Raw genomic sequence first — 27,101 nt, 5'->3', positions numbered from 1 at the left:
CATTTATGTATCTTCTTTAGTGAAATGTCTGTTCATGTCTACCGAACATTTCTTGACCAGATTTTTTTGTTTATGGGTGTTGAGTTTGGTAAGTTCTTCACAGACTTTGGATAGTAGCCCTTTATCTGAGAAGACATTTGCAAATATCTTCTCCCATTCTGTAGGTTGCCTTTTAGTTTTGTTGATTGATTCTTTTGCTGTGCAAAAGCTTTATATCTTGATGAAGTCCCAATAGCTCATTTTTACTTTTGTTTCTCTTGCCTTTGTAGTCATGTCTCATGAGAAGTTGCTGCAGCCAAGGTCAAAGAGGTTGCTGCCAAAGCTCTCCTCTGGGATTTTGATGGATTCCTGCTGTTTGTGTATGTGTCTTTGTGGGTCTGTGTCAATACAAGTATATAAATACATATGTACATAAATGTCCATATAAATATATATTTATGCTTATTCATTTATATCTCACATTTCACTGATGACTTCCTCATAGTTGTCTGATTTCAATTCAGTCAGAGCAGTGCTAAAGGATTAAAGAGGCACATAGTCAAACACCACACGTAATGCTAGACTGACTTCTTTCTATTTAAATAGCTGTAACTTCTCTATACTTATGGACTGGTCATCTTTAAAAATTCATGTATATATCACCTAAATGAACTTGGTAGGTCATTTTTGATTAGAAATGAATGAGGCTTTATGTAAGGTGCCCTTGACTATCTTAGGCCTACATATAATTAATGTATCAATCTATAAGAAGTTCTTTACTATTACCTTAATCTCAATGTGTAAACAGCCCTTTGCAATAGAATTTACTTCAAATTCAGTTTCAGTTTATAGGGACATATTCCTTTGACCCCAACTAATTTCCTGATTCTTAATTCCTTTCGTCACCTGCTTACTCTTCATGCTTCCTGGATGTCTTTTCCTGCCCCTCAGACAGGGTCAAGTGACTAAAGACCTGAGGCAGAGGCTCCTTTCAGTATGGTGGTAGGTTTGGGGCACCAACGTCACATGGGGGCAGAGCTCTGAAGGGTGAGGATCCAGGGTCTATTAGCTCCATTCTTTATGCTGATTTCTCCTGGCTCCAAATAAATTTTCCTCCTCTCTTGCCCATTCTAGTAGAGACTCATCCACAATAATTAAGGATGGACAAATAAATACTAGGATTAAAAAGATTCCCTCTAGGATCTGTTCATCTTTTCCCACCTATGTTCAAAATAGAAGCTTATCATGAGAAGACTTTACAAACAGTATCAGGGGAACTCTGTATTCCCATGCATGATCCTGAGAGTGAACATCCCAAATCTCAATGTATGTGTGTGTGTGTACAGATACATATCTATGTAATGTACTCATCATAGCTCACTGTGCACTGGAGAGTCCTTCAGAGGATACTGCTGTCAATTCACTCAGGGCAGGACTAAAGGATTAAAAACAGACACAGTAAGATACCCTAGGACTTTTAGACCTACTTTTTTTGTTCAAATTAGCTACGATTACTCTTGAACTTATAAACTCCTGTCACGGAAAAAATTCACATGCAAGTCAGTTATTGAACCTTAGAAATGAAGATTTGTATGTTTGTAATAAGTATTATAGACCTAACAAAAACATGAATGATTCAAGAATCAAATACAGATCTTTACTACTGAACCTGGCTAGTATGTAACAGCCTTCAATGGTAGAATTTGTCTCAAATTCAACCTTAATTTGCAGGCATATATTCTTCTTTCCTGCTCAGTTTCCTGCTTCTCTAGTCCCTCTTTCACCTCCCATGCTTGCCTTCCCTGCCCTCAGGTAATGTCAAGTAACTGGCAGGCCTGAGGCAGGGGCTCCCTCCATGTGACTACAGGTTTGGGGCAGTAGCCTCACATGGTGGCAGAACTCTGGAAAGTGAAAGAACCAGATTTGATTAGCTCCTTTCTTTCTGCTGAGGGCTCCTCCATTCTTTGTCTTAAATAGCATCCTGTCCTTTCTTCACCCAATCTAGTAAGTCTCATATACAGGCACTCCGGAAATCTCCAGGAGGTTTTGGCTGGTCATCACTAGGAAGAAGAAGGAGTCCTCTTATGACTTGTTCCTCTTTAATCCAACTATATCCAGGAAAGAAAGTTATCTATAGGTGCTAAAGTGAGAAGCTTTAGAAATAGTCAAGGTATGGTCATGGATGCTCTTAAGAATGCATTTGGAAACGTCATCCCTTTAATTCATTGTATTTATATTTATGTATGTGTCTGTGTTGTTATAAATACATATGTACATATATGTCCATATAAATATATATTTATCTTTTTCATTTATATCTCACATTTTACTGGTGGTGTCATAGCTCTGTGCTATCAATTCAGACAGGGCAGTGCTAAAGGATTAAAGAGACACATAGTCAGACACTACACATAATGCTAGACTGACTTTTTTCCATTTAAATATACTTACAATTGTTCTATACTTATTAATTACTCAGCCTTTAAAAATTCATGTACATATTACCTAAATGAACCATTTCTAATCATGTTTCATTAGAAATGAGGCATTACATATGATGCTAATAACTTAGTCCTATAAATAATTAATACATCAATCTATAAGAAGTTCTATACCATCACCCTAATCCCAGTGTCTAACAGCTTTTTATCATAGAATTTATTTCAAATTCAGCTTCAGTTTGGAAGCAACCAACCATCTTATTCTTTTAAATTCCTGGTTCTCAGGCCCTTTTCTCTTCTCTTTACTTTCATCTAAGGTTTTGGCTGCTACTAAAGGAGATAAACCTACTCAGGGGAAAAAGCATTCCTCTTAGGACTTCCTCTTTTATTCAACAAATCAAAAAAAAAGAAAGAAAAGAGAAAGAAAGAAAGAAAGAAAGAAAGAAAGAAAGAAAGAAAGAAAGAAAGAAAGAAAAGAGAAAGAAAAAGAAAAAGAAAGAAAGAAAAAGAAAGAAAAAGAAAGAAAAAGAAAAAAAGGAAAAAAAAGAAAAGAAAGTTACCTACATATAATGAGGGCTTAGAAGTAGTATTGAAGCTACTCTATTGCCATGGATGCTCCTGATAGTAAATTTACAAATTTTTCTTTATTGTTTTATGCATGTATGTGTTGAGATTGTACATATAATTTAAAATTTATGCATTCAAATCTCACATTTCATTGGAGAATTCCTCATAGGTTTCCAATGTCAATTCACTTGGGGTAGGGCTAAAGAATAAAAAAGGTACATAGACAACATATGTAATTCTAGATACACTTTCTCCCACTCAAAAAGCTATAATTAATCTGTGATATGAATTAATATATTTTTAAAAATCCAAGTGCAAATCAATAACCTGGAACTTAGTGTGTCAGTTTATATTATAAATGAGGTTTATATAGTAGTAATGATTAACTTGTGCCCATGAGTAGTTAACACATTGAAATTTGGGTAAAAAGTGTTCTTCATTATTATCCTAACCCAATGTGTAACTATCTTTGGTGGTGGAACTTATTTTATTTCAACTTTAGCTTGTAAAGTTATAGGTATCTAGGTATAGGGATATAGGTATATATCCCTTTGACCTCAACTAATTTTGTGCTTTGTGCTTGGTGATTCCCTCCATCACCTGCTTACTCTTCATGCTTCATGGAGGTATTTCCTTCCCCTCAAACAGGGTCAAGTAACTAAAAACCTGAAACAGAGGCTTCCCCCAGTATGGTGGTGCATTTGGGATAGAAGGATCAGCTTAATGCAGTAGCAGAACTCTGGAGATTCATGGACACATCCAGTGTATTACCTTCATTCTTTTTGCTGAGGACTCGCTCCATTGCTCTGTCCACTGCTGACTCCTCCTTGTTTCAAATACCATTCTGTCCTTTCTTGGCCTACCCTAGCAGAATCTCATATATAGGCAATATGATAATTTCTTAAGGGTTTGGCTGCTACTAACTAAGGGTAATAAACATACTTAGAGGAAGAAGCATTTCTTTCATGACTTGGTCCTCTTTTATTTAAGTGAATCTGAACAAGATAAAAGAGTTATCAGATGTTATTATGAGAAGACTTAGAAACAGTATCAGATACTCTGTATTGCTTTGAATGCTCCTGAGAGTGAATTTGACAAATCTCAATCTCTATTTCTTTGTGTTGTCTTTCTGTATATGTGCTTATGTATGAGTATATGTGTTTTTATGCTGCTAGGACTATGTGTATGTATATATATGTATTATTATATATGTTTATATATATCTTTATGCTTTTCAATCTCACATTTCATTGCTGACTTCCTCATAGGAGTCTGATGCCAATTCATGATGGTTTGGGCTAAAGGATTAAAAAGGTACATGGTCAGATACCACGTAATTCTAGAGTTACTTTTTTCTGCCCAATTATACTCTATACTTATGAGCTGGTTGATCTTTAAAAATTCATGTATCAGTAAATTGAATCTGCTATGTCATTTTTATTAGAAATAATGCTTTAGACTTCTGGACAAGATGGTGGAATATGATGATCCTATGTCCACCTCATTTCATGGATACACCTAGATAACAGCTGCATCAGTATAAATAACTGCCAAAATAACCTGAGAGTGGCAAAACAGTCTCTCCACTCCTAAATGTAGAGGAGGGTGCACATCAAAGAGGGCAGAGACAAAGTCAGGAGCTAAATGGACCCACAGGACTCCCCATGGGAGTAAAGGATGTGGTGGGCATGGAGAATGTAGAGAAGACTTCACACCAGGCACCCCAGACATGGGAAACATGGACAGGGAAGACAAATCGCTACAACATTAGGCTTTGAAAATCAGAGGGGTTCAACTTCACGAGTTCTTACAATCAGTGGGACTTAACACCTGGAACTTTAAAAAAATCAGTGGGCCCAGCACTGGGAGAGCTGGACGGCAATATGTAACTAAGTCCTGCCCTTAGAGAAACAGCACAACAAAGAGCTCCCAGAGATAGAGCATTGACACAGCAGTTTGAAAAACACCTGTGGTATACAGGAAGATTTATTTACTAATGTGAGAGCATGTGGTGGAGAGGAAGGGACCTTTGGGAAACGTCTCAAAGAACAGAAGTGCTGGCAGGTGCTATTTCCCTCCCCAACCTCCCAGCCAAGCTACATGGACACCTGTGGGAACCAGTGCAGCACACTCTATACCTAGCTTACTAGCAGTGTGTCCTGTACCTCTGTTCTCTTGCTGATGTGTCATCACCATCCCAGACTGGGCAGGAGTTTTTCTTGAGTGGCTGTAGGTGCCCTTCCATACTAGACCATTGCAGACCAAGTGCCTCTCTCTCACATTGTCCTGCAGACTATCTATAGCAGGAGCCCCTCCAAAGCTGAGTCACAAACAGTATGGAAGCAGCCCTGACAGGTGCCAGCACCACTCCAAAGTAACTCTTGCCCTGAGGAGAGGGAAAGATAATCACACATAGCAGTTTAACTGTAGCCCAGCACTAGGCTGGGGATAGACATCTGATCTAACTGCAGCCCTGCCCACCAACAAAAGCTTTTCAGGGGACAACTAGAGAGAGTACCTTGCAATTTGGTCCTACAGCAACTCTGGCAATGCCTGTTCTAACTCAACTCAAGCCCAAGGTGGCCCCAGACTGGCCCATTAATAACACAGGGAAAAATCCCTGCCCACAACAGGCAAAGAGAGCCATTGCAGATGACTGGACTAAAGGTAAACACAGCTCAGCCACAATAGTAAGGCATACACAACACATAGAAGACAACCCTGAAGTTCCAGGTTCTGGTGAATGGGACACTGCATTGCAGCACACCACTGGACCTCTTCAAGAGCAGAACATGTAGCTACTTTCCTGACACATGGAAACAGATATAGACAAATGAGAGTTTATGGCAGCAATGTCCACAATAGCCAAACTATGGAAGAAGCCTCAGTGTCCATTGAAAGATGAATGGATAAAGAAGATGTGGTCTATATACACAGTGCAATATTACTCAGCCATTAGAAACGACAAATACCCACCAATTGCTTCAACGTGGATGGAACTGGAGGGTATTATGCTGAGTGAAGTAAGTCAATCAAAGAAGGACAAACATTATATGGTCTCATTCATTTGGGGAATATAAAAAATAGTGAAAGTGATTAAAGGGGAAAAGAGAGAAAATGAGTGGGGAATATCAGAGAGGGTGACAGAACATGAGAGACTCCTAACTCTGGGAAATGAACAAGGGGTAGTGGAAGGGGAGGTGGGCAAGGGAATGGGGTGACTGGGTGACAGGCACTGAGGGGAGCGCTTGATGGGATGAGCACTGGGTGTTATACTATATGTTGGCAAATTGAACTCCAATAAAAAATATACAAAAAGGAGAAGACAAAGGAATATGTCATAAATGAAAAAACAGGACAAATATCACAGCAAGAGAGCTAAACAGAACAGAGATTAGTAACATGCCTAATAGAGAATATAAAGTAATTGTCATAAAGACACTCATTGGACTTGAGAAAAGAGTGCAGGACTTCAGTAGGACCTTCAAAAAAGAGAAAGCAATCATAAAACAGAACCAATCAAAATGAAAAATTCAGCAGCTGAGATTAAAAACACGTTAGAGGGAGTATGTACTAAAGGAAGAGAAATGGATCAGCAACCTGGAGGACAGAGCAATGCAAACCAATCAATCTGAATATGAGAGAGGAAAGAAAACAATAATAAAAATGGGAATATATTAAGAGAACTCAATGCCATCATCAAGCATAACATTCACATTATAAGGATTCCAAAAGGGTAAAGAGAGACAAAAGGGGGCAGAAAATTTATCTGAAGAAATAATGTGGAAAACTTCCCTAACCTTAAGGAGGAAATCCAGAAATCCAGATCCAGGAGGGAGGCATAGAGCCCTCAACAATATCAACTCAAGGAGGTCCACATCAAGATGCGTAGTAATTAAAATGGCAAAAAAAAATTGTTATAGAGAATTTTTAAACAGAAAGAGAAAAGTAAACAGTTACATACAAAAGAAATCCCATACAACTATTAACTGATCTTTTAAGCAGAAATTTTGCAGGCTGAAGAGAGTGGTTGATATATTCAAAGTGCTGAAAGAAAAAAAAAACTTGCAACCAAGAGTACTCTATCTAACAATGCTATCATTCAGAATAGAAGGAGATATCAAGAGTTTCCCAGACAAACAAAAGTTAAACTAATTAATCATCACTAAACCAACCTTATAAGAGATTTAAAGGGGACTCTGGGTGAAAAGAAGAGATCATAACCAGGAATAAGAAAAGTAAGAAGCACAAAAGCAAAATATATCTATACAATCAGTCAAGGGATTCACAATATAAAGGTTGTAAGTATGACACTATACACCTAAAATGTGGGGAGAGGAGTAAAAATTTAGGGCTTTTAAAATGGATTCAAATTTAAGCAACCATCATCTTCATATAGACTGCTATATGCATTAGATGTTATACATAAACCTAATGGAGCTGCAAATCAAAAACTGGTAATAGATATGTAAAAAAATAGAGAGAAAGAGAGAAATCCAAGCATATCACTAAAGAAAGGCAACTAGCCATGAGAGGAAACAAGAAAGGAACAGAAGAACTACAGATGATGGATAAAGAAGATGTGGGTTTTTTTAAATAAATTTATTTTTTATTGGTGTTCAATTTGACAACAAACAGAAGAAGATGTGGTTTATGTACACAATGGAATATTACTCAGCCATTAGAAACGACAAATACCCACCATTTGCTTCGACGTGGATGGAACTGGAGGGTATTATGCTGAGTGAAATAAGTCAATCGGAGAAGGACAAACATTATATGGTCTCATTCATTCGGGGAATATAAATAATAGTGAAAGGGAATAAAGAGGAAAGGAGAAAAAATAAGTGGGAAATATCAGAAAGGGAGACAGAACATGGAAGACTCCTAACTCTGGGAAACAAACTAGGGGTGGTGGAAAGGGAGGAGGGCTGGGGGTGGGGGTGACTGGGTGGCGGGCACTGAGGTGGGCACTTGACGGGATGAGCACTGAGTGTTATTCTGTATGTTGGCAAATTGAACACCAATAAAAAATAAATTTATTATTAAAAAAAGAACTACAGAAATAACCATAAAACAAGGAACAAATGGCATACCTATCAATAAGTACATATCCATCACTATTGACTTTGAATGTAAACAGGCTGAATGCTTCTGTCAAAATGCATAGAATGATGGAATGCATAAAAAAGCAAGACTTATTTATTTGCTGCCTATAGGAGACACATGTCAGAACTAAAGACATGTGCAGATCCAAAATGAAGGGATGGAAAAGCATTATCATACAAATGGAAGTAGAAAGAAAGCTAGGATAGCAATACTCATATCAGACAAAATAGATGTTAAAACAAGGAATGTAATAAGAAACATAGAAGAACACTATATAATAATCATAAAGGGAACAATTCAACAAGAATATATAACAATTGAAAATATGTATGCATCCAACATGCGAATACCCAAATACACAAAGCAGTTCATAACAAACATAAAATAATTGTTAGTAATACAATAATAGTAGGGGACTTTACCACTCCACTTACATCAATGGACAGATCATCCAAATAGAAAATCAACAAGAAAACAGTGGCTTTATTTTTTAAAGATATTTATCTACTCATTTATTATTTAGGGAGAGATAGAGACATAGAAAGAGAGCACCAGAAGGGGGAAGGATGAAGGGAGAGAGAGAATCTGAAGCAGACTCTGTGCTGAGTGTGGAGTTCAATGCAGGGCTCAATCTCACAACCTGAGATCATGACCTGAGCAGAAATTAAGTTGGACACTTAACTGACTGAGCCACCCAGGTGCCCTGGAAACAGTGGCCTTAAACAACACATTGGATCAGATGGAACAGATATATTCAGAGCATTTCATCTTAAAACAGTAGAATACACATTCTTCTCAATTGCACATACAGTATTATCCAGAATCGATCACAGTTTAGGCCATAAAACAAGTCTCAACAAATTTAAAAAGACTGAATGCATGCCATGAATCTTTTCTGACTATAACACTATGAAACTAGAAACCAACCAGAAGAAGAAATCTGGAAAGAACACAAATACATGGAGATTAAATACCATGCTACTAAATAATTAATGAGTCAACCAAAAAATAAATCAGAAATCAAGAAAACATGGGGACAAATGAAAACAAGAATACAATGGTCCAAAATCTTTGGAATACAGCAAAGCCAGTCTTAAGAGAGAAGTTTATGCTAATACAGGCCTACATCAGGAAGCAACAAAAATCTCAAATAAACAACCTAATGTGACACCTAACAGAACTAGAAAAAGAAAGCAAAACCCCACACCAGTAGAAGGAAGGGAATAATAAAGATTACAATGAAACAGATCAATGAAACCTGGAACTGTTTTTTTTTTTTAAAGATCAACAAAATTAATAAACTTTTAGCCAGACTCATTAAAAAAAAAGAGAAAAGAGAGAGACAGACAGACAGACAGAGAGGGCTCAAAATCATAAATAAAAGATGAGAAATAATAACCAATACCACAGACATACATTGGATTCTAAGATAAAATTATGAAAATTATATGCCAACAAATTGGATAACCCAGAAGAATTGTATGCATTCCTAGAATACATAATCTTCCAAAAATGAATGAGAAAGAAATAGAAAATTTGAATAGACTGATTACCAGCAATTAAATTGACTCAGTAATCAAAATCTTTCAACAAACGAAATTCCAGGACCATATATCTTCACAGTTGACGCCAATGAAACATTAAAGAAGAATTAATACTTATTCTCTTCAAGCTATTCCAAAAATAGAAGAGGAAGAAAAGCTTTCAAATTCATTTCAGAAGGCTACCCTTACCTTGATACCAAAACCAGATAAAGACAGTACAAAAGAGAGAGAGAGAGAGAGAGAGAGAACTACAGGCCAATACCTTTGATGAACATAGATGCAAAAATCCGCAACAAGATACGTTCGTTAGATTATTCCTTTCTGCCCCTGGACACCTTCGAGTAAGCATCATTAAAGTCTCCCCTCCCACGGCCATCATGTCTAAGTCAGAGTCTCCCAAAGAGCCTGAGCAGTTGAGGAGGCTCTTCATTGGAGGTTTGAGCTTTGAAACAACCGATGAGAGTCTGAGGAGCCATTTTAGCAATGGGGGACACTTATGGACTGTGTGGTAATGAGAGATCCAAACACCAAGCGCTCCAAAGGCTTTGAGTTTGGCATGTATGCCACTGTGGAGAAGGTGGATGAAGCCATGAATGTAAGGCTACACAAGGGGGATGGAAGAGTTGTGGAACCAAAGAGGGCTGTCTCATGAGAATATTCTCAAAGACCTGGTGCCCACTTAACTGTGAAAAAGATTTTTGTTGGTGGCATTAAAGAAGACACTGAAGAACACCATCTAAGAGATTATTTTGAACATATGGGAAAATTGAAATGATTGAGATCATGACTGACTGAGGCAGTGGCAAAAAGAGAGGTTTTACTTTTGTGACATTTGATGACCATGACTCTGTAGACAAGATTGTCATTAAAAAATACCATACTGTGAATAGCCACAACTGTGAATTAAGTAAAGCCCTACTGAAGCAAGAGATAGCTAGTGCTTCATCCAGCCAAAGAGGCCGAAGTGGTTCTGGAAACTTTGGTGGTGGTCATGGAGGTGGTTTTGGTGGGAATGACAACTTTGGTTGTAGAGGGAACTTTAGTGGTCGAGGTGGCTTTGGTGGTAGTGGAGGTGGTGGTGGATATGGTGGCAGTGGGGATGGCTATAACAGATTTGGTAATAATGGAAGCAACTTTGGAGGTGGTGGAAGCTATAATGATTTTGGCAATTATAGCAATCAATCCTCAAATTTTGGACCCATGAAAGGAGGAAATTTTGGAGGCAGAAGCTCTGGCCCCTATGGTGGTGGAGGCCAATACTTTGCCAAACCACAAAACCAAGGTGGCTATGGCAGTTCCAGAAGCAGCAGCAGCTATGGCAGTGGCAGAAGGTTTTTAATTACTCCCAGGAAACAAAGCTTAGCAGGAGAGGAGAGCCAGAGAAGTGACAAGGAAGCTACAGGTTACAACAGATTTGTGAACTCAGCCAAGCAGGGCCTAGCTGATACAAAAAAAGACATGTTTTAGACAATACTCATGTGTGGGCAAAAAACTCAAGGACTGTATTTGTGACTAACTGTATAACAGATTATTTTAGTTTCTGTTCTGTGGAAAGTGTAAAGCATTCCAACAAGGGGTTTTAATGTAGATTTTTTTTGCACCCATGCTGTTGATTGCTAAATGTAATAGTCTGATCATGACGCTGAATTAATGTGTCTTAAAAAAAATCCACAACAAAATATTACCAAAATGAATCCAATATTCTAGTAATAAGGTCATTCATCCCAATCAACTATTATTTATTCTAGGTCTGCAAAAGTGGTTCAATATTTGAAAATCATTATGATAAAGCACATCAATAGGAGAAATAAAAACCATATTATTATTTCCGTCAATACAGAAAAAGGATTTGATAAAGCACAACATCTATTCATGATAAAAACTCTCAACAAAGTAGATTGATACATAGGTCTTCTGTACAACAAAGGAAAAAAATCAACAAAACTAAAAGACAATCTAAGGAATAGGAGAAGATATTTGCAAGTGACATATCCAATAAAGGGTTAGTACCTAAAATATGTGAAGAATCATACAACCCAACACTAAAATCAAATAATCCAATTTAATAATGGGCAGAAGACATGAACAGACTTTTCTCCAAAGAAGATATCCAGATGACAAACAGGCACATGAAAAGATGCTCAATATCATCATCAGGGAAATGCAAATTAAAACTACAATGAAAAATGAGATATCATCTCACAGTTTTCAGAATAGCTAAATCCAAGTGTCCATTGATAGATGAATGGATAAAGATGTGAGATTATATGTGTGTGTGTGTGTGTGTGTGTGTGTGTGTGTGTGTGTAGGCCCTGCCACCATTATATATATATAATACACACATACACACACACGAATATTGCTCAGCTATAGAAAATAGTGAAATCTTGCCATTTGCAACAACATGGATGGACATAGAGAGTATAATGAAAGACAAATACCATATGATTTCACTCATATGTAGAACTTAAGAAACAAAACAAACCAACAAAGGAAAAAGAGAATTTTAAAATTTATTTAAATTCAATTAACATATGGTGTATCATTAGTTTCAGAGGTAGAGTTCAGTGATTCATCAGTTGCATATAATACCCAGTGCTCATTAGATCATGTGTTTTCCTTAATGCCCATCACCCAGTTACTCCATCCCCTCACCCATCTCCCCTCCCAGTAATTCTGAGTTTGTTTCCTATAGTTAAGAGTCACTTATGGTTTGTTTCCCTCTCTGATTTTGTCTTATTTTATTTTCCCTCCCTTCCTCTATGATCCTCTGTTTTGTTTCTTAAATTCCACATATGAGTGAAATCATGATGATTGTCTTTCTCTGACTGACTTATTTCACTTAGCTTAATGCCCTCTAGTTCCACTCACATCATTGCAAATTATAAGATTTCTTTTTTTTATGGCTGAGTAATATTCCATTATATATCTACACCACATGTTCTTTATCCAATCATTTGTCCATGGACATGAAAAAATGCTCAACGTCCCTCAGCATCAGGGAAATACAAATCAAAACCACAATGAGATACCACCTCACACCTGTCAGAATGGCTAAAATTAACAAGTTGGGAAACAATAAATGTTGGCAAAGGTGTGGAGAAAGGGGAATCCTCTTACACTGTTGGAGAGAATGCAAGCTAGTATAGCCACTCCGGAAAACAGTATGAAGGTTCCTTAAAAAACTTAAAAAAACACACACACAATACAACAGACTCTTAACTAGGTTACCAGAGGGGAAGTGGGCAGGGGGATGAGTGAAACAGGTCAAAGAGAATTAAAAGCACACTTATTGTGATGAGCACTGAGTAATGTATAGAATTGTGGAATCACTGTTGTACATCTGAAACTAACATAATGCTGTATGTTAATTATACTGAAATTAATTTTTCTAAAAAAAGGAATAAGACTTCATATGATGATATATCTTAGGCTTGTGAAAATAGTAAGCATCAAGGTTTAAGTAATGTTCTTTACTTGTCCCTAATCCAATATGTAACAGTCTTTTGTGGTGGCATTTATTTCACTTTAATTGCAGTTTATAATGTACACAACCCTCTTACTCCATCTAAATTCCTGATTCTCAAGTCCTTCCATTACCTCCTTACTTTCACCCATTATAGTCATCTTCCCTGCCCCTCAGACTATAGGTCTGAGGCAGTGACTCTACCCACTATGATAGTGGGTTTGAGTCTGAGGGCTATCTCTCACATGGTGGCAGAGCCCTGGAGGCTGTGGGCAAACCAATGTCTATTAGTTCCATTATTTCCTGTAGAGGCCTCTTCTGTTCCCAGTCTACTGCTATTATTCTCCTGGCTACAAATAGGAATCTCTCCTTACTTGTCACATATTGTAAGTTGAATATTGTCCCACCAAAATAGATACATTGAAATCCTATCCCCTATAACTTAGAATATGAATTTACTGGAAATAGTGTTGCTGTAGATGTGCTTAAGATACAGTCATAATAGTTTAGAGTGGGCTACTAATCCAGTATGACCAGTGCCCTTATACAAAGGAAAAATTTAGACACAGACATACATACTTCATCCATGTAGAGATTAAGGTAGAGATTAGAGCGATGGTTCTACATACCATGGAACAGCAAATATTGACAGCAATCACCAGAAGCTAGGAGAAAGGCATGGAATAGATTCTTTCTCACAGCCTTCTGTAGGAAACAATCCTACTGACACCCTGATATCAACTTCTAGCCTCTGAGACTGAGACAATAAATTTCTGTTGTTTAAACTATTAAATTTTGTGATATTTTGCTACAGTAGCCCCAGCAAATAATACAGCCCCATCTCGTAGAATCTCATACAACAATCCAATAGTTTTCTAAGAATTTTGACTGCTGGTAACCCAGATAGGAGGACCTGTTCCTCTTCTATCCATCTAGATAAAAAATATGTTACATATAGAAGGTGACACTGCCAACGCATTAGGAAGAGTGTCTAAGAAACTCTGCATTGAATATTTCTGGGTGTATCTTTACATGTATTTCTCTCATCTTTCATTGATAACTGCCTTATCAGTTATTGATGTCAATTCATTCCAATCAGAACTAAAGGATAAAATGTATCTGATCAAACACCCTGTGACATCTTACATACTTTTCTCATTCAAATTAACTATAATTTATCTACAACTGTTAATGTGGTTGAACACTAAAAATATTCTAATATAATTTGGTTATTTGAAAAGAAGTATTTCACTTTCCCCTAGAAATGCAGCTCTTTTCTTGGTAGAAATAAAATTCTTAGACCTGTAAAAGAATTCTTAATGGATCAAGATTTTAAAACATTTCTTGACTACTGAACCTAACCCCAAAGTGTATCTGCTTTTGCAATTGCATCGATTTCAAATTCAACTATAGTTTGTAGGTACCTGTCCTTCCTACCCCATTTAATTTTCTGATTCCAAGTCCCTCTACCACTTCTTTACTTTTCATGCTTCATGGATGTTTTTCTTGCTCCTCAGATATGGCCAACTAATTTCAGGCCTAGGGCTGAGGCTCCATCCAATATGAAGGTGGGTTAGCTCCTTTATTTTTCTGACAAGGGCTCCTCTGCTCCCTGTCCACTGTTATTGTCTTTTTTGCTTCCAAGTAGTATTCTCTCTTCCTTTGGCCCACACAAATATAATGTCACATACAGACACTCTGATGGTTTCCCCAGCATTTTAACTGGTAGTCCCTAAAGCTCACAAACAGACCCTTAGTAAATGTTTTCCCTCTTTGATTGTTCCTTCTTTTTACATCTAGATCCAAAACAGAAAAAAAAAGTTACATATAGAAGCTGACAGGCTATCTGAACAAGCTATATGATTTTCCCACTCAGATGACAGAAAATCAACTCACCTATTGTTGGTATTGTGGCCAGGGGACACCAAGGATGACCCTCGAGCATTCTGACTTCTGCCAAAGGGGAAAAAATACACAAAAAATTAAGTCAGATAACTGGAAGGAAATCATGCTCTTTCCTGACAGGAATTTCAGGCAAGAAAAGTAAACAGCACATCACAAATCCTGAGGCGAGGTGACAGAAACTGAAGAAATAGCTTTGAGTTACCACAATGGGATCTGTAAGCCAGCCTCTCTCTGGGGTGTGTGTGTGTGTGTGTGTGTGTGTACACATGCGCATGCATATTTACTGGAAATAGCAAGAAGCAAGAGAGAAGCAGCAGTGATGATTAAGTTATCCTTGCTTCTTTCCCAAATTTTTTACCATTCTGGTATCTGTTGAATAAATTTGGGAAGAGAGTCAGAGACATGAGAGTAGGGATGGGGAGGTGGATCCAGGTGACAGTTAATGAAAGAATATAAAGAGAATGGAAAGAAAACGCCAGATGAGAATTTCCATGGCAAGACCAGTTCCTACGCATTATTTGGTAGGGCAGAAAGAATTTTGCCCTAAATTCTATATTAGAATTTGCCTAAATTTTGTTTACAAGAGTTTTTAAGTTGAAAGTAGAGAGCATATCATCAGAATGACTTTTCTTTCTGTTAGTTCTTTAAAAAATTTTTTATTAAGATATATGAAGATATAACTGACATACATTATGCTAGGTTCAGGTGCACATCATCTGTCACGATACTTATAGAATTTTTCTCATTATAAGGAGTTTTAAGATGTACTCTCCTAGCAATTTATGAATATGCAATACAGTTTTAACTATAGTCACCATGCTGCATATTACATCCCCATAATCTATTTATTTTAAGGTTTTATTTATTTATTCATAGAGACACAGCTACAGAGAGAGAGGCAGAGACACAAGGCAGAGGGAGGAGCAGGCTCCATGCAGGGAGCCTGATGTGGGACTCGATCCCGGGTCTCTAGGATCACGTCCTGAGCTGCAGGCGGCGCTAAACCGCTGCGCTACCGGGGCTGCCCCCCATAATCTATTTATTTTATGACTAGAGAGTTGTAACTTTGGACCCCCATCACCCAAGTGGAAGAAACATTCAGTGAACTCAAATACAGGGCAGTGGAATTCATCTAACCAGAGAGCAAAAAGAGAAAAAAATTAAAAGAAGGGTTTAGAGGAAATAGCAGTTGAATGTCTGCCTTTGGCTCAAGGCATGATCCCGGAATCTCAGGGTCAAGTCCCACATTGGGATCCCTGCATGGAGCCTGCTTCTCCCTCTGCCTGAAAGAGACCTGCCTCTGTGTGTGTGTGTGTGTGTGTGTGTGTGTGTGTGTGTGTGTCTCATGAATAAATAAATAAAATCTTTTTTAAAAATGAAAAGGCATCCTATGGAGTAGGAGAAAACACTTTCAAAAAAACCAAAAAAAACAAAAAAACAAACCACTTTCAAACTACATATCAGATAAAGGGTTTATATCCAAAATATACAAGGAACTCATTCAACTTAATAGCAAAACCCCCAAATAACCCAATTTAAAAATAAGCAAAGAACTAAAATAAACATTTTTTCCAAGAAGACCTACAAAAGGCCAACAGGTACATAAAAAGGTGCTCAACATCACTAATCATCATGAGGGAAAAGCAAATCAAAACCACAATGAGATAGTACCTCATACCTGTTTGGATATCTTTTATCAAAACAACAAAAGATAACAAAATTCTGGTGAGGATTCAGAGAAGAGGAAGCCTTTGGGCACTGGTGGTAGAATATAACTGTACAGCCACTAAGGAAAACAGTATGCAGGGTTCAAAAAAATAAAAATGGAACTACAATATGATCTACTAATCTCACCTGTGGGTATATATTCAAAGGAAATGAAATCATTATCTCACAAAGCCATCTGTACCCCCATGTTCATTGAAGCATTGATTAAAAAAATAGTCAAGATATGGAAACAACTTATGCATGAATGGATAAAGAAAATGTGATATATATATATATATATATATATATATATATATAAAATAGAGTATTACTCAACCTTAAAAAGGAATTTTTGCCATTTGTAACAACATGAATGAACCTGAAAGTATTAAGCTGTGTGAAATAAGCCAGACAAAGACAAATGCTTCTTGGTGTCACTTATATGTGGGACCTTTAAAAGAAAAAAAAAAGAAAGAAAAGAAAGAAAAGAAAGAAAGAAAAAAGAAAGAAAGAAAGAAAGAAAGAGAAAGAAAGAAAGAAAGAAAGAAAGAAAGAAAGAAAGAAAGAAAGAAAGAAAGAAAGAAAAGAAAGAAGAAATAAAGGAAGGAAGGAAGGTTGAACTCATAGAAGCAGACAGTAAAAAATAGTTATCAAGGAGTGGGAAATCAAAGAAATAGGCAGAAGTTGGTAAAAGAATACAAACTTTCAGTCATAAAATAAATTAGGGTCTGAGGACCTAATGTATAATATGGTGGCTATAGTTGATAACACTGTATTGTATAATTGAAATTTGCTAAGAGAGTAGACTTAAATGATCTCACACATAAAGTATATATATGAGGTGATGGCTATGTTAATCCAATTGAATAATCTTTTTACAATGTATACCAAATCATTACTTTGTACACTTTAAATATATTTTGTTGATTATACCTTCATAAACCTGGAAAAAATGTTTTAAATGCATATGTATGTTTATTAACAAGGAAATATATTCATGATATGTCATTAAGCAATTTTTAAAGGAATGTGATTTATTATCTGCAAACAAAAAATGTATATGCCTTAAAAAACTAGAAGGACATGTGTCAGAAATTAAGAATGATTATTTGTGGATGGATTTATTGATTGTGTTTTCTGATTTTGCTATAACAAATTTTCATGGTGTTGTTTTCCTTTTTTTTTAAGGAGGAACAATGCATTTACCTTAAAAAAGCAAAAAATAGCTTTCTGCTATTGTATGTATATATGTATATATTGCCTGGTTCTCCTCTCACAGAAACATTAGAAGTAATGTTACCTGGCAATTCCAAAATACAAAAGCTGTAGCACTTTATAGCACATTTATTATTTCAACAATAGTTTTCGGAGTGCTTCATTGTGTCAAGATTCTGGTGGCTCCAGATATACCAGAGTGAAGAAGAAACAACCCCTGTAATCCCAATTCAACAGGTGACATCTACATTAGGAGGTAGTTGTGCTTTGTTTTTAAAGACTTTATGTTTTAAAGCATTTTTAGGTTAATAGCAGAATTAAGAGGAGGATACAAAGATTTCCCATATGCCCCCTGTCCCCACATACGTATTGCCTCCTCTATTAGCAACATCCTCCACCAGAATAGTATGTTTGTTATCATTGATAGACATATAGAGACACATCATTATCACCCAAAGTCCATAGTTTACATTATGGTTCACTTGGTGTTGTACATCCTATACAAATGTATAATGACATGGATCCATCATTATAATATCATACAGAGTATTCTGACTGCCCTAAAAATCCTCTGTGCTTCTTCTATTTATCTTTACCCCTGTTTTGAATATTAGCATAAACTTATTTATGGTGCTTTAGATTTTCACATACATCATTTCACTTTTCCTGTTAATTTTTTATTATACAACATTGACTAAGATAGTCAAACCTCTGATACCCACAACAGACAAAGAGAGTCATTGCAAATGATTAGAGTGAAGGCAAACACAGCTCAGCTGCAACAGTTGGGCACACACAACCCATAGAAGACACCTCTGAAGTGCCAGGTTCTGGTGAACAGGAGACACTGCACTGCACTACAGGACCTTTTTTTTTCTTTTTCTTTTTTTAAAAGATTTTATGTATTTATTCATAAGAGATGCATACAGAGAGGCAGAGACACAGGCATAGGGAGAAGCAGGCTCCATGTAGGGAGCCTGATGCAGGACTCAATCACAGAACCCCAGGATCATGACCTGAGCCAAAGGCAGATGCTCAACTACTGAGCCACCCAGGTGCCCCAGGACCTCTTTTTTCCAATATCAGGAGATGCAGCTACTTTCCCAACACAGAAACAGACACAGAGTTGGACAAATGAGGAGACAGAAGAATATGTCCCAAAAGAAAGAACAAGACAAAATCACAGCAAGAGAGCTAAATGAAAGAAGAAACATGACTGACAGAGAATTTAAAGTAATGGTCATGAAGCTATTCACTGGACTTGAAAGTAGAGTGGAGGACTTATTGAGACCCTCAATAAGTAAATAGAAAACATAAAACAAAATCAGCCACAGAACTCAGAATCTTTAGAACTCAGTTGCTCGGGGCGGGGCAAGATGGTGGAAGAGTAGGATCACCAAGAGTTGTCCCCACCAACTTACCTAGATAACTTTCAAATCATCCTGAAAACCTACAAATTTGGCCTGAGATTTAAAGAGAGAAGCGGGGATCCCTGGGTGCCTCAGCGGTTTAGCGCCTGCCTTAGGCCCGGGGGTGTGATCCTGGAGTCTCAGGATCGAGTCCCACGTCGGGCTCCCGGCATGGAGCCTGCTTCTCCCTCTGCCTGTGTCTCTCATGAATGAATAAAATCTTTAAAGAGAGAACAGCTGGAATGCTACAGTGAGAAGAGTTCACGCTTCTATCAAGGTAGGAAGCCAGGGGGCGGGGGAGGAATAAATAAATAAGCATCCGAGGGGGAGGGGCCCCGCGAGGAGCCGGGCTAAGGCCGCGCCGCCAGCGCCCCAGGACAGGAAAGCCCAGGCCCGGAGAAGCAGGAGCTTTCCCAATTTTCCCGGATGGAAAGGCGCTCGCAGGGAACTCAGGCAGGATCCCAGGAGGGGCAGTGGAGCCCCCAGGTTCCCAGGGGCACTAACAGAGGACCTGCACCCCGGGGCAGAGCGGCCACACCCCGCGGTCGAGCTCCCTAAAGGGCTGCAGGGTGTGCCCGGGGGGGCCTGGGAGCAGCTAGGGGGGCGGCTCAGGTGGCGGCTCCGCCGAGGGGGCTGCGCGGCCCGGGAGCGCGATTCCAGTGGCTCAGGCCCGGGAGCCCAGGGCACCAGGGGACACAGCCCAGGATCCAGGGCTTCCCCAGGACAGGCGGAGGCCGGGAGGACACAGGACAGCGAGGACGCTCCTGCCGCCGGGTGGCCCTGACCTATGCAGATTGGCACCCCCGACCCCGGAGCATCCAGGCCCCTGAGGACTGGGAGACTACGGTAGATACTGCTGCCTCCAGGGCTAGAGAGCTGGCTGCCACCACTGTTGTTGTTCCTTCTGGTGTCACCTTGTGCCTGGACTGAGTGGGGCCACCAGGGAGCATGGGCCTCACAGGATAAAGAGCTCTCACTGAACCGTGCACATGGCAGGGGGGCGGGGCAGCTCCCCCAGGTGCACACACCTGAGAATCAGCACAGCAGGCCCCTCCCCCAGAAGACCAGCTGGAAGGATAGGGGAGGAGCAAGTTCTTGAGCAAGAGGTATTGAAAAGTTCCAGGGGAAGTCGAGGGACTTACAGTATATAGAATCAGAGGATATCCCTCCTTGTTTTTTGTTTGTCCCCCCCCCCCTTTTTTCTCTTTTTTCTTCCTTCATCCAGTACAACTGGTTTTTAGCCACTCTGCACTAAGCAAAATGACTAGAAGGAAGAACTCACCACAAAAGAAAGAATCAGAAATAGTACTCTCTCCCACAGAGTTACAAAATTTGGATTACAATTTGATGTCAGAAAGCCAATTCAAAGCACAATTATAAAGCTACTGGTGGCTCTGGGAAAGAGCATAAAGGAATCAAGAGTTACATGACTGCAGAATTTAGATCTAATCAGGCCGAAATTAAAAATCAATTAAATGAGATGCAATCCAACTGGAGGTCCTACCGACGAGGGTTAATGAGGTAGAAGAATGAGTGAGAGATATAGAAAACAAGTTGATGGCAAGGAAGGAAGCTGAGGAAAAAAGAGAAAAACAAATAAAAGACCACAAGGAAAGGTTAAGGGAAATAAATGACAGCATCAGAAGGAAAAATCTGTGTTTAATTGTGGTTCCAGAGGGCACTGAAAGAGACAGAGGACCAAAAGTGTATTTGTACAAATGTAGCTGATAACTTCCCTAACTTGGGGGGGAGGGAAACAGGCATTCAGATCCAGGATATATAAAGATCCCCCCCTAAAATCAATAAAAACCGTTCAACACCCCGACATTTAATAGTGAAACTTGCAAATTTCAAAGATAAAAAGAAGATCCTTAAAGCAGCAAGAGACGAGAAATCCCTAACCTTTATAGGGAGAAGTATCAGGTTAACAGCAGACCTATCTACAGAACTGGCAGGCCAGAAAGGACTGGCAGGATATTCAGGGTACTAAGTGAGAAGAATATGCAGCCAAGAATACTCTATCCAGCAAGGCTCTCATTCAGAATAGAGGAAGATTAAAGAGCTTCTAAGATAGGCAGACACTTAAAGAATATGTGACCACCAAACCAGCTCTGCAAGAAATATTAAAGGGGACTCTGTAAAAGAAAAAGGAAGTCCAAAGAAATAACCCACAAAAACAAGACTGAATAGGTATTATGATGACACTAAATTCATATCTTTCAATAGTAACTCTGAACATGAATGGGCTTATTGATCCAATCAAAAGGCGCAGGGTTTCAGACTGGATAAAAAAGCAAGACCCATCTATTTGCTGTCTACAAGAGACTCATTTTAGACCTAACAACACCTCCAGCCTGAAAATAAAAGGTTGGAGAACCATTTACCATTAAAATGGTCCTCAAAAGAAAGCAGGGGTAGCCATCCTCATATCAGATAAATTAAGGTTTATCTCAAAGACTGTAGTAAGAGATGAAGAAGGATACTATATCATACTTAGAGGATCTACCCCACAAGAGGACTTACAATCACGAATATTTACGCCCCTAATGTAGGAGCTGCCAAGTATATCAATCAATTAATAACCAAAGTTAAGACATACTGGGATAATACTACACTTATACTTGGTGACTTGAATGTAGTAGTGCTTTCTACAATCAACAGGACTTCTAAGCACAACATCTCCAAAGAAACAAGAGCTTTAAATGATACACTGGATCAGATGGATTTCACAGATATTTATAGAACTTTACATTCAAACGCAACTGAATACACATTCTTCTCAAGTGCACATGGAATTTTCTCCAGAATAGACCACATACCGGGTCACAAATCAGGTCTTAACTGATACCTTTTGGGATTGGGATTGTCCCCTGCATATTTTCAGACTATAATGCTTTCAAACTAGAACTAAACCACAAGAAGAAGTTTGGAAGGAATTCAAACACTGGAGGTTAAAGACCATCCTGCTAAAAGATGAAAGGGTCAACCAGGAAATTAGAGAAGAATTAAAAAGATTCATGGAAACTACTGAGAATGAAGATACAACTGTTCAAAATCTTTGGGATACAGCAAAAGCAGTCCTGAGGGGGAAATACATCGCAATACAAGCAGCCATCCAAAAACTGGAAAGAACTCAAATACAAAAGCTAACCTTACGCCTAAAGGAGCTAGAGAAAAAACAGCAAATAGATCCTACACCCAGCAGAAGAAGACAGTTAATAAAGATTCGAGCAGAACTCAATGAAATCGAGACCAGAAGAACTGTGGAAGAGATTAATAAAACCAGTAGTTTGTTCTTTGAAAGAATTAATAAGATAGATAAACCATTAGCCAGCCTTATTAAAAAGAAGAGAGAAAAGACTCAAATTAATAAAATCATGAATGGAAAAGGAGAGATCACCACCAATACCAACGAAATACAAACGATTTTAAAAACATATGAACAGCTATATGCCAATAAGTTAGAGAATCTAGAAGAAATGGATGCATTTCTGGAAAATCACAAACTGCCAAAACTGGAACAGGAAGACAGAGAAAACCTGAACAGGCCAATAACCAGGGAGGAAATTGAAGCAGTCATCAAAAACCTCCCAAGACACAAAAGTCCAGGGCCAGATGGCTTCCCAGGGGAATTTTATCAAACGTTTAAAGAAGAAACCATACCTATTCTACTAAAGCTGTTCGGAAAGATAGAAAGAGATGGAATACTAAATTCGTCCTATGAGGCCAGCATCACCTTAATTCCAAAACCAGACAAAGACCCCACCAAAAAGGAGAATTATAGACCAATATCCTTGATGAACACAGATGCAAAAATTTTCACCAAGATACTAGCCAATAAGATCCAACAATACATTAAGAAGATTATTCACCATGACCAACTGGGATTTATCCCCGGGATGCAAGGCTGGTTCAACACTCGTAGAGCAATCAACATGATAGATCATATCAACTAGAGAAAAAACAAGAACAATATGATCTTCTCAATAGATGCAGGGAAAGCATTTGATACAATACAGCATCCATCCTGATCAAAACTCTTCAGTGTGTAGGGATAGAGGGAACATTCCTCAGCATCTTAAAAGCCATCTATGAAAAGCCCACAGCAAATATCATTCTCAATGGGGAAGCACTGGGAGCCTTTCCGCTAAGGCCAGGAACACGACAGGGATGTCCACTCTCACCACTGCTGTTCAACATAGTACTGGAAGTCCTAGCCTCAGCAATCAGACAACAAAAAGACATTAAAGGCATTCAGGAGGAGGGGCAGGATGGCGGAAGAGTAGGGTCTCCAAATCACCTGTCTCCACCAAATTACCTAGAAAACCTTCAAATTATCCTGAAAATCTATCAATTCGGCCTGAGATTTAAAGAGAGACCAGCTGGAATGCTACAGTGAGAAGAGTTCGCGCTTCTATCAAGGTAGGAAGACGGGGAAAAAGAAATAAAGAAACAAAGGCCTCCAAGGGGGAGGCGCCCCGCGAGGAGCCGGGCTGAGGCCGGGGCGAGTGTCCCCAGGACAGGAGAGCCCCGTCCCGGAGGAGCAGGAGCTGCACCGACCTTCCCGGGCGGAAAGGGGCTCGCGGGGAGTTGGAGCAGGACCCAGGAGGGCGAGGATGCCCTCGGGCTCCCTGGGACAGTAACAGACACCTGCGCCCCGGGAGAGTGCGCCGAGCTCCCTAAGGGCTGCAGCGCGCACGGCGGGACCCGGAGCGGCTCGGGGGGGGGGGGGGGATCGGGGGCGGCTCCGCGGAGGGGGCTGCGGGGCGGGAGCAGCTCGGGGGGCTCGGGGGCGGCTCCGCAGAGGGGGCTGCGGGGCGGGAGCACGAATCCACCAGCGCAGGCCCCGGAGCACAGGGCGCCGGGACACAGCCCAGGATCCCGCCTCCCCCGGGACAGGCAGAGGCCGGGAGGGCCCAGGACAGCGAGGACGCTCCTGCCCCAGCTAAGCAGAGCAGCGGCCCCGCCCCGGAGCCTCCAGGCCCTGCAGACGGAGTTCCTGCCGGAGCTGAATCCAGGTTTCCAGAGCTGCCCCGCCACTGGGGCTGTTCCTCCTGCGGCCTCACGGGGTAAACAACCCCCACTGAGCCCTGCACCAGGCAGGGGCACAGCAGCTCCCCCAACTGCTAACACCTGAAAATCAGCACAACAGGCCCCTCCCCCAGAACACCAGCTAGACGGACAACTTCCAGGAGAAGCCAAGGGACTTAAAGTACACAGAATCAGAAGATACTCCCCCGTGGTTCTTTTTTTTTTTGCTTTTTGATTTGTTTCCTTCCCCCAACCCTTTTTTTCTCCTTTCTTTTTCTTTCTCTTTTTCTTTTTTTTCTTGTTTTTTTTTTTCTTTCTTCCTTTTTTTTTTCTCTTTCTCTTTTCTTTCCTTCTTTCTCTCCTCTCTTTTTCTCTTTTTCCCAATACAACTTGCTTTTGGCCACTCTGCACTGAGCAAAATGACTAGAAGGAAAACCTCACCTCAAAAGAAAGAATCAGAAACAGTCCTCTCTCCCACAGAGTTACAAAATCTGGATTACAATTCAATGTCAGAAAGCCAATTCAGAAGCACTATTATACAGCTACTGGTGGCTCTAGAAAAAAGTGTAAAGGACTCAAGAGACTTCATGACTGCAGAATTTAGAGCGTATCAGGCAGAAATTAAAAATCAATTGAATGAGATGCAATCCAAACTAGAAGTCCTAACGACGAGGGTTAACGAGGTGGAAGAACGAGTGAGTGACATAGAAGACAAGTTGATAGCAAAGAGGGAAACTGAGGAAAAAAGAGACAAACAATTAAAAGACCATGAAGATAGATTAAGGGAAATAAACGACAGCCTGAGAAAGAAAAACCTACGTTTAATTGGGGTTCCCGAGGGTGCCGAAAGGGCCAGAGGGCCAGAATATGTATTTGAACAAATTCTAGCTGAAAACTTTCCTAATCTGGGAAGGGAAACAGGCATTCACATCCAGGAAATAGAGAGATCCCCCCCTAAAATCAGTAAAAACCGTTCAACACCTCGACATTTAATAGTGAAGCTTGCAAATTCCAAAGATAAAGAGAAGATCCTTAAAGCAGCAAGAGACAAGAAATCCCTGACTTTTATGGGGAGGAGTATTAGGGTAACAGCAGACCTCTCCACAGAGACCTGGCAGGCCAGAAAGGGCTGGCACGATATATTCAGGGTCCTAAATGAGAAGAACATGCAACCAAGAATCCTTTATCCAGCAAGGCTCTCATTCAGAATAGAAGGAGAGATAAAGAGCTTCCAAGACAGGCAGGAACTGAAAGAATATGTGACCTCCAAACCAGCTCTGCAAGAAATTTTAAGGGGGACTCTTAAAATTCCCCTTTAAGAAGAAGTTCAGTGGAACAGTCCACAAAAACAAGGACTGAATAGATATCATGATGACACTAAACTCATATCTCTCAATAGTAACTCTGAATGTGAACGGGCTTAATGACCCCATCAAAAGGCGCAGGGTTTCAGACTGGATAAAAAAGCAGGACCCATCTATTTGCTGTCTACAAGAGACTCATTTTAGACAGAAGGACACCTACAGCCTGAAAATAAAAGGTTGGAGAACCATTTACCATTCGAATGGTCCTCAAAAGAAAGCAGGGGTAGCCATCCTTATATCAGATAAACTAAAATTTACCCCAAAGACTGTAGTGAGAGATGAAGAGGGACACTATATCATACTTAAAGGATCTATTCAACAAGAGGACTTAACAATCCTCAATATATATGCTCCGAATGTGGGAGCTGCCAAATATATCAATCAATTATTAACCAAAGTGAAGAAATACTTAGATAATAATACACTTATACTTGGTGACTTCAATCTAGCTCTTTCTATACTCGATAGGTCTTCTAAGCACAACATCTCCAAAGAAACGAGTGCTTTAAATGATACACTGGACCAGATGGATTTCACAGATATCTACAGAACTTTACATCCAAACTCAACTGAATACACATTCTTCTCAAGCGCACATGGAACTTTCTCCAGAATAGACCACATATTGGGTCACAAATCGGGTCTGAACCGATACCAAAAGATTGGGATTGTCCCCTGCATATTCTCAGACCATAATGCCTTGAAATTAGAACTAAATCACAGCAAGAAGTTTGGAAAGACCTCAAACACGTGGAGGTTAAGGACCATCCTGCTAAAAGATAAAAGGGTCAACCAGGAAATTAAGAAAGAATTAAAAAGATTCACGGAAACTAATGAGAATGAAGATACAACCGTTCAAAATCTTTGGGATGCAGCAAAAGCAGTCCTGAGGGGGAAATACATCGCAATACAAGCATCCATTCAAAAACAGGAAAGAACTCAAATACAAAAGCTAACCTTACACATAAAGGAGCTAGAGAAAAAACAGCAAATAGATCCTACACCCAAGAGAAGGAGGGAGTTAATAAAGATTCGAGCAGAACTCAACGAAATCGAGACCAGAAGAACTGTGGAACAGATTAACAGAACCAGGAGTTGGTTCTTTGAAAGAATTAATAAGATAGATAAACCATTAGCCAGCCTTATTAAAAAGAAGAGAGAGAAGACTCAAATTAATAAAATCATGAATGAGAAAGGAGAGGTCACTACCAACACCAAGGAAATACAAACGATTTTAAAAACATATTATGAACAGCTATACGCCAATAAATTAGGCAATCTAGAAGAAATGGACGCATTCCTGGAAAGCCACAAACTACCAAAACTGGAACAGGAAGAAATAGAAAACCTGAACAGGCCAATAA

The 27,101-nt window shown here is 39.4% G+C and overlaps 2 protein-coding genes across 11 annotated transcripts in view; one reads left to right on the top strand and one right to left on the bottom strand.

Annotated features, from left to right (window-relative positions):
* The window catches only part of LOC144295641 (phosphatidylinositol 3,4,5-trisphosphate 3-phosphatase TPTE2-like), a 174,220-nt gene that overhangs the window by 123,398 nt on the left and 23,721 nt on the right, over positions 1-27,101 (bottom strand). For 5 of the 10 annotated variants that reach the window (XM_077867923.1, XM_077867922.1, XM_077867921.1 and 2 more), the window contains 6 exons: positions 15,003-15,059; positions 4,232-4,285; positions 3,133-3,186; positions 2,303-2,353; positions 1,361-1,414; positions 461-514 (listed from right to left, as the gene is read on the bottom strand). In XM_077867923.1, the coding sequence (XP_077724049.1) occupies positions 461-514; positions 1,361-1,414; positions 2,303-2,353; positions 3,133-3,186; positions 4,232-4,285; positions 15,003-15,059 (324 nt within the window). The remainder of the gene's footprint in view (positions 1-460; positions 515-1,360; positions 1,415-2,302; positions 2,354-3,132; positions 3,187-4,231; positions 4,286-15,002; positions 15,060-27,101) is intronic. The other 5 variants (XM_077867925.1, XM_077867927.1, XM_077867928.1 and 2 more) reach the window with 5 other exon arrangements.
* HNRNPA1L2 (heterogeneous nuclear ribonucleoprotein A1 like 2) lies at positions 10,018-11,107 on the top strand. Its single transcript, XM_077869639.1, is given in 3 exon segments — positions 10,018-10,117; positions 10,120-10,392; positions 10,395-11,107. Coding segments are annotated over 3 exon segments (1,086 nt in total).

Source organism: Canis aureus, chromosome 24, assembly GCF_053574225.1.
Source record: "Canis aureus isolate CA01 chromosome 24, VMU_Caureus_v.1.0, whole genome shotgun sequence".
Taxonomy (NCBI): domain Eukaryota; kingdom Metazoa; phylum Chordata; class Mammalia; order Carnivora; family Canidae; genus Canis; species Canis aureus.
The sequence above is the reverse complement of the archived record's forward strand: the minus strand, read 5'-3'. Positions and strand labels throughout refer to the sequence as shown.